At 41.6% G+C, this 8,809-nt stretch overlaps 1 protein-coding gene across 1 annotated transcript; it reads left to right on the top strand.

The window, feature by feature from the left end:
- On the top strand, window positions 1-8,301 carry LOC149095602 (uncharacterized). The gene is made up of 6 exons (XM_089281811.1): window positions 1-376; window positions 1,373-1,585; window positions 2,718-2,991; window positions 4,142-4,277; window positions 5,885-6,138; window positions 6,936-8,301. The coding sequence occupies exons 1-6, from the start codon at window positions 9-11 to the stop codon at window positions 7,242-7,244; spliced, it is 1,554 nt and encodes a 517-aa protein (XP_089137937.1). The 5' UTR covers window positions 1-8; the 3' UTR covers window positions 7,245-8,301.
- Window positions 8,302-8,809: the final 508 nt, after the last annotated feature.

The raw sequence follows: 8,809 nt of genomic DNA, 5'->3' as shown, positions 1-8,809 counted from the left end.
TTAACCTAATGCGCGAACAAAGACATCTTTTTCCTTTAACTTTGTGCATCAAGATGCTGTCGTCGACACTTTGTCTGGCGTCTCTCCTGCTTTTCTTCCCTGAGCTGGCAAGCTCTCTTGATTGCTCCAGTAACTCGCAGGATCCAAGTTACAAGCCGTTCCCGCAGAATGTTACTCCCGTTGAATTTCACACCCGTATGGAGATCAGCCTGAAACACAGGAATGTAACGTATTTTGTGGATGAGCGATACGATGCTGACAAAGAAAGAGGAACCTTCACTCTGATAGCGGATAAATACGACTTTGAAACATATTACGACAAATCCAAGAATGAGATCGCCAATTTATTTCTAGACGACTGCAAGAGCTTTACATGGTAAGTTTAACCTTTATGTTAGAGTCAATTGCTGCAGTTCTAACTTGCGTGAAGCCTTTGGGAGTGCCCATTCAAATATCATTCGTTACATTGACTTTTTTCATCAAAATAAATTTTGTAGTGTGGTTTAATGATTATATGCTGAAACCCTTCGGTCAGTTTGTGCCTGGTGTGTGACTAAACTTACAAATCAACTGCATGGAGACTGCTCTTACATTCAAAGAGGTTTTAACTTCTGTTTTTGTCAAGTCTGTAAACCGTCGCCGTAGTGGTGTAGTGAAATCAAGACGTCAGTTAGTTGAGCCCCGACATTATTCATGTAAGCCTGTTACTTACAAATCGGACTGTTTTCCCTATTCATATGCAAACAGACCAAATTCAGGGATTATCCGTATAAGTATAGAGGAAGAGATTAAGAAGTCCTCGTTTTAAGAAGCTACGGTGACCCATAAGTTTATAATAAATTGTCTGTTTAGAGAAGATCCCCTCTCACCCCCGAGTCGTCGGGTCGTCTAATTTCAGACCTGTGGAACTGGAGCAATAACTAAAACACGATGTAAGAGAGTACAACTCAGTCATGTCCGTCAAAGATTGTTCCGTGGATTAAGTCTCCTAGGTTGCTTTGCAGCGGTTCAGTGCTCTCACAGTAACACACAAGTTGCGTTCATAAGAAATTTACTGTCTGCAGCTCAGGTACATTTCTGCTGTCCGTATAATAGATGGTTCCGTGGTACAGACATTTTATGTTAAAACTCACTGAAATTTGGCAGGATCTGTTCGTGATAGCAGAGTGGTCTCCCAACCGACTGAGGAGAGGTGCTAGCAATTTTAGCGGTATTTTATGACGATTTCTTGCCATCTTTGTTTGTTATCCTCGGACATACGTCAAACAAACGTGGTTTCCACTCCCTGAAACTTTCAGGTGCGATTCTTTTAGTCTAGTATTGAGAGTATTTTTTTTTTTTTTTTTTTTTTTATTTTTTCATAATTCTGCAGGACGCAAGCTAGATATGATCGATATAGATGTCGTTTTCCACCCAGCGAAAGCTCCTTGAAGCTGATTGGCGACGCTTGCAGCGCGACTGTTGTCTTGGACTTGGTGTACAGAAACAAGACTCAGAATGCAAGATACCTTGGAAGAAAAACCGTTCGCAATATCCCAGTTCAAGGATGGCGAATATGTAAAAACGAAACCGCCATGGACTACTGGTAAGGTTTTGTCTCGACCAGAATTTTTTTTTTTTTAAATTCACACTACATCCTCACAGCAGCATCAGTCGAAAGTCTTTTCCATTGCAGAAACTAGAGCTCCGGGGCCAACGTTTGAAATTTACCCCTCGCGAGATATATTTTCCATATTTCGCGTGATTTTAGGCGAGCATTCATGCATTCCAAGGGGGTGTTACGAGATAACCTATAGGAAGAAAACAGATGGTTAAAGTTATTTAGGGATCCGAGCTCAGTTTTTATGTAACAGAATCCACCTAAAATACGATCCTGTCTTTTAAGCCTGGTTCACACTTGTCGGATAAGAATAGCACTAGTAAAATAAGTAGGTTCCCACTTCTCCTTGTGCTTGCGCTTACGCTTATTTCGCTAGTGTTATGCTTATCTGACAAGTGTGAACCTGGCTTCATGGATCAGTTAGTATAAACCATAAGCGTGACAAATCCCCTTTATGACCACTTTGTTTGCAACAGAATTACATAACATAACGTAACATAACATAACATAATATAACATAACAGACATGACCTACATGACCCCGCTAAAGGACCAGTTCGTCTATCAAAGAATTACCTTTAATGGCGTGACGTGACCTTAAAATAAAATAATAATAATAAAAGTAAATTAATAAATATAATTACAATATTTAAAGAGGAAGCCCCATCTATCCTGGCAGAATTGGAATTTGGAGATGTTGGTTTTTGTGGAGGTCGAGGAAAACCGGAAAACACCTTTAAGATCATTTCTATCTAACAGGATCCCCTAAAATCGCGTAAATAATACAAAGTGGTGTGAAAAGCAACTCGGTGAAGCTATTTCTATAGATCATGGCGTTACCTATAATCTGCCTAATTGTCTTTAACAGAATCACCTAAAATAGCATACCTTAGCCCCAGAAAGACTCGTTAAGCTTACATGGACTCCAACCCCCCCCCCCCCCCACCCCTTAAGGCCGTATCCATTCAAAGGCCAAGGTCTTGATCGACTGTTTCGACCATGCGCCTATCCATACACTTAACCTCATTGAAACCAGATAACTCTGCCTTACAGTGGTCGTCGTATAGAAGTTCTGCTTTATTCCTCATCCCGGGTTCTCATCTATAACTCTTCCCAGGTTCTCCGTCAATGGCTGGTTGCACACGTCTGGAAACACCCCCGCCCCAGTTGTTGTTGAAGCCCGGCCTCAAAGCGCGGTAAATCTCAGTGGAGGAATCATTCATTCGTACAGTTTTCTCGATTTTTTCTTTATCGATCCTGAATTTCAACCGCAAAGAGAAATCTGGTGTCGAGGGGCTGTATATCCTCCCCCTCTACCAAAACTCCCTCGGAGATTCGACGTCAACCTGGAGTACGTGAACTCAAATTCCACTCGTATTTGGGGGAAACGGGTAGGTAAAAACCCTCGAGGGGAATCCCAAATATAGAGGACGGGGCTGCTCAGCGGAGATTTTGAAAAGAACCCTACGAAGTACCAAATCCTTTTTTTTATCAGCGTGGCTTGACTTTGTCCCTTTTTCACCACTAAGAGGTACCAATTCTGAAACAATACTTTTCACTGACATTGATTTATTTCGGCTCAATACCCTGCAAGGTACAGCGAAAGCTCCCGCTGTGAGCCTTTGAGGCTGAGCACCCCAAGAGGTACCAAACCCTTAATTTTAACCCCTGAAAGGTATGTCGAGCACCCCTGTCCTTGTTATATTGGAGTCTCTTCGGGTAAAATACTTCGTAGCCTCCAAGGCAGACTCTCTTAGGGTTCGTTACGCGTCGCTATATATACAGTTAAAGCTTTAGCGAAAAGAAAGTCACCGTGAAAGTGAGGTGTCTTCGGGGGGGGGGGACTTCTCTACAAGGTTTTGTACGGGGAGGCTCCCCCCCCCCCCCCCCGAGGTCCAACCTCTTACCCTTTTGTATACCATTTTGGCCGAAAAGGTATCCCTTTCGTATGCTTTAATTGAAAAAAGGTACTCCTTTCTCATGCTTTCATATCTAACCCGTATTATGAATAGATCGCCAAAACAAAAGATAGTCTTCTTTTCATTTTCATGTTATGCCTAATAAACATGATACAGCCATAAGGAACGTCTGTTCGAAATATTTTAATTAAAGTCCCTTCAAAATAACTAAAAATGATCTCGCTGTTTTAACAAAAAGTCCGCACTTTTACCTTGGTTCTACCGATCCATGGATGAACTTGGGAGGTTGCCGGGAGAGCACTCAAACCACTTAACCCTTTCAGTCCCAAATTCACAACGTTCATATTCTCCCTACTGACAGCCATACAGTTCTTTTAATATCAGTTCTGAGAATTTGGTGTTAGATGAAAGCATTACCACTTAACTGATGATTGTCTTTATTCTCGTCACCTGTTTTCTTGATACTGTATTGGTATTCTAATGAGAAATTACTTTTTGATAACTGCCGGGATTTATAGGGATAAGACTATCACTGTGCACCCCGACTTTGTACCTGTTGAGATTTCTTGTTCTTCAATGCTCTACAAGACTGAAGGTCTGTGTTCGTCTGTCGTTTTAATAGGAATATTATGACCTCGATAAACAACTCTACAGAGTTGATTATAACGGACGCCCGAATCGACCGTCGAGTAATGAACCGGGAGTTGCTATCCGGGACATGGAAAATAGGAACAGTACCTTCTACAACAGAAAGACAGGTGAGAAGATTTGAATTAATAGTTTCCCCAAAAAGTAGCGCAGTTTTGGCAAAAAAAAAAAAAAACCAAAAAAAGAAATGCAAAAGTTGATAAACTTGTTCAATGTCACTGTGTTAGTGTGTATCTATATTTAAATCAAAGCTTTCTCTTCCACACTCACACTTCAACAACAACTTCTATTATGACTTTTATTATGACTCGCATATACTTCCTGTTGTGACAATGCTGCAAGATGAATGTTGAAGTAGACTTCCGTTAGCCAGCAGGTAGAGACGTTTGAAAACAGGGCTGACTTTCGAGGTTATATGCCGACGGTTCTGCATGTTTCCCGCTCTCTTATGAGCACTGTATAGTTGGAAATCAAAAACATATTACCAATATTGCACATTATATGTACAGGCCCACAACGATAAGCGGGTACGTAATAAGTAAATATACCTATACCACCTTGATGAAATCGTGATATTCTGGACGCAGCATTTATTGGTAAACGGCTATTTAGCATGGTTGGAGTAAACCTGTTCCAGGCTCTCGGTAGTTAGGGACGAGGGCAAAAAGAGGCGAGTGAGTAAAAAACAAGCAAACAAACAAACAAACAAACAAAAAACCACGGGGGACTGACGCAAGGATGGGAAGGGCCTCGCCTCAGTCCCCCCCTCGTTTTCTCTCTCGCTGGCCCTCTTTTCTCCTCAACTACCGATATCCGCTGGAACAGGCTAGGCTGGAGTGGGATGAAGGTAACCAAAGCGCCCGCGATGATTTCAAGACGTCCTTACGAAAACAGCATTCGAACTCAAGTGGTCAGACTTTTTGAATTTAACTAACGATTGTCAGGTGGTGTGTCACGCGACTAAAAGTTTCTAACGCAACCATATTTTCAAAGCTAAAAGGGTCTTTTGCCCAAAATTGGTGTTTATTTAAGTTTAATTTGGAGATTTCAACGTCTGTACATTTCTTGTATCCTTATATCTTGGGACAATTTTGGGGCAGTTTTGAAACTTATAAAATGATGGCGGATCCCTGATGGTCGATGACTAGAAAATACGTTATTTTAGCGTTTTGCGACGTAACGATTGACGGGCGACTATTTAACAATTAGACCCGTAGCCCGCAAGGGCTACGGGTCAATAGCCCATGAGGCAAAGCCGAATGGGCTATTAACCCGTGGCCCTTGAAGGCGAAGGGTCTAATTCTTTTTGCTAACTTTATTATTCTGTTCGACTAGTTGGGTGATACTAAAACAATTAGACCCTTCGCCCTTAAGGGCCACGGGTCAATAGCCCACCCGTAGCCCTTGCGTGCTACAGATCAAATTATTAATTAGTAAATAAGCTGTGTATACAAAAGTGCCTCCCCCAACCCCTAACGCTCCCCTCCCCTCCTTTCCCCGTGGCCCCTGATTGATAAAAATCCCAGGCGGAATAGGGTAGGCCCAGTCTCCAGCCGTGGCTGTTTCGGTGCGCCCGCGATCCTTGGGTTGGAGAGGATCCCGGGCGCGCCTAGAAATAGGGTTGATGGGGAAAATAGGGTACTCCGCTGTCCAGCTCTTGTTATTTCTACGTCAAAGAATAAATAATAACTTTAAAATACTGTAACTTAATTTCCAGGAAGTTGCCAAGAAATTGTCCTAGAGAGCGTAAAGCCAACGCTGATAGCCGGAAAGTACCACTTCAGAATCAATACGCCGTTTGGTAAAATGCAGTTGTTTGAAGATCAAGATGCGAAACCTGTTTACCAAGGAAAAGCTACTGCGCGGGGAATCAAATGTGACGTGTGGAGACAGACTCGAGTCAACTGGCCTGGAGAATATAAGTCTAGAATGATTTGGAGGTGGTACTTTACTCAATCGCCTCAACAGCCGGTAAGATCTCGCCTCCATGTTCGTCAGTCGTTCATCAGATTCCGCCTCCATGTTCATCAAAGTAGCCCAGATTCGAATCTTGGGCATGCAAGTCGCATGTTCAGAGCGGAAAAATGTAATAAGCATGCGCGAGTTTTGGCTGCACTCCAGGGATCCAAGTTTGATAAACTGGCGGGAATTTTGTCGACTGTGTAAACAAAAAAAAAAGTTACGAACTTTATACGCTTTCCCGCTTTTCCGGTAAGAAGCAAAATTTTCCAGTCACCTGGAAAGCTGGTGTATTGTTTTCGTAGGGGAATCCTTTTTTAAGGACAAAATTAACCTACAGAAGTTTTCTGAACCCTTTATTTCCCCGCGGTATACAAGAAATTTCGGTGCGAAGACACATTTTTTTCCACACACCTTCTGCTAGTTATTGCATCCATACCAAAACACCACTGAATATATAAGCAAGAGATCCTCTCAGGAGGCGGGGGAGACTTTATTAACAGTGAAATGCCGAAGAAAAAATTCATGCTTGACCAAGTATGAAAAAATCAACCGACCGACATTCCCGCGTACTTTACTACAGTCCGCCGTTCTTTCTACCATGGCAGCCTGCATTATTACCTGAGCCCAGAAGTAGTGCTAACGATGCACAGAAAGCTGTGCAGTACATCTTTCCGCTCTGAAAGTCGGATGTAGATCGAGCTTGTTAACTTGCCCTAACCTTTCTGCGAAAGTATTTCCAGTTCAAGTTGCGGGAATCTTAAAAACGAATGAACATGTTCGTAGAATGACTTTTGTTTTCTTTTCAGGTTCCCGTTAGGTTGGAGATAGAAGGAAACATAACGATAAACGCAACGGCAGAAGATGAGTTTGAGTCCAACGTCAACTTCTACTTGTTTGAGTGGCGTTACCCTTCTCCTGATGCATTCAGCGTATCCTCTCTGTGTCCCAAAGAGCCAACGACACAGAAGCAAACCCGGTTATCTTCAGGAGCGGTGGCCGGGGTAGCGATCGCTTGTGTTGTGCTCGGTTTGTTAGTAGGAGTCTTGCTGGTTTACATTGCTTACAAGAGAATGAGCGCAGCTAGAATGGGACCTCCGCCGGTGAGATTCCCTTAGAATTGTGTTCATCTCGTTAAAACAAAGTTGTAAAAGCAGCAAGCAGATAGCGTAAGAGAAGGAAGCAAATTATAAAATCCTCTTTAGACTGTATTTTTTTTTTTTTTTTTTTTCACTCCTGATCGCGAGAACTTTGTGCCCTTGCCATCCAACCTATGTGTATCCAAAAGTATTTTTTTAAAGTATGGTGCTAAAAGCATTTGAACTTGATTATTTTAGCGCTAATCACGTGCCAGTCATGACGTCACAGAATGTCAAAATGACGTGATACATATCCGCTATCTTGTTTTTCAAAAATATGTTTTGGGTTTTTTTTTTTAAGTCGGAACAGCTCTACAACTGATTGAAAAAGGGGTTGCAAGAAACGAAACGAATTTGAAAAAAATCATCATGAAATCCAAATTCGAGCAAAGAAGAGAAATTAAGCTAAACAAAAACACCAAATTTGAAAATCACAATTTGATCACTTAACCTGGAATGCTATTTTCTAAAAAAAACCTTAAAATTACCCCGGGCACTCTGTGGGCACTTTGATAAACAAACGATATGATTAGAAATCTGAATAGACTGGTTCTAAATGAGCATATGAATAAACTGGGCACGATATGTAAAATGAAGTTGGGTTGTCACTGCCGTGCTATGAGAATTTTTAAGAATTGTTTTTTTCAGAATGTAGTATCATGAAATAAGTACAGGTTATCGCACGAATGCGAGTGCAATTAAGGATTTGCACTACGGGTCATATTTGAAAATTCTCTCAAAAATGAACGAGCCTTACAGCGAGTGCAGTTTGAATGAATTCTCAAAATATCACGAGTAGTGTAAATCCTTAATTCCTCGAGCTTTCTGCGATCACTCATTTAGTTTATGACTGAGAAAATTGCTGACGCGCCCGCGCTAATTTTCGCTGCAGTGCAAAGTAAGTAAGAATTAACGATAAATTAGCGGGCTCTTAGCAAATCTCAATGAAGCAATTTTCTCAGTCATAAAAATAAAGTCGGTAATTATGCTTATCATCTTTGCTATCGCTATACAATAAAACATGTTTGTTATGTAATGTCATCGTTCTCATTGCCAATCTTTTTCATCTGTCGTCTTTATGGTGGCTCTGTAGATCAGTTTAGACCCTCGTCATTTTCCAAACGTTTAATGGTCTAGTAATAACAACCGAAACATTACATTTACTTCAGTTCTGCCTTCGTCCGTTCTCTCCTACACTTTTGTTGTAAACGTGTAGGTTGTCTTCGAAGTTGTTATGAGTAAATTTATTTCCCGATGATTGAACAAACGGGAAACGTAGTACAGTAAATAAAGAAGTTGCGAGTCTTTGTACAAATCAGTAACAAACATCTCCAAAGTCAGTTCAATACATCTCAGTTTTGCTTGGCCTCCATCTCCTCTTCCTGATAAGGTTGGACATCTCGTTGGCTTCTATTCTGTTTTCGCCCTGGCCGCCAGTACACCCAGAAAGTACCATTTTCTTCGGTTAATCCAACTGAACGAGTGCATCTCCTCTCAGTGTAAGGGAGGAATGGTCTGCAGTCTTAACAGGATATGCTTTGCTT

This window comes from Orbicella faveolata, unplaced genomic scaffold, assembly GCF_042242905.1.
Source record: "Orbicella faveolata isolate gen_17 unplaced genomic scaffold, um_ofav_v1 contig_5, whole genome shotgun sequence".
NCBI classification, from domain to species: Eukaryota; Metazoa; Cnidaria; class Anthozoa; order Scleractinia; family Merulinidae; genus Orbicella; species Orbicella faveolata.
The sequence above is the reverse complement of the archived record's forward strand: the minus strand, read 5'-3'. Positions and strand labels throughout refer to the sequence as shown.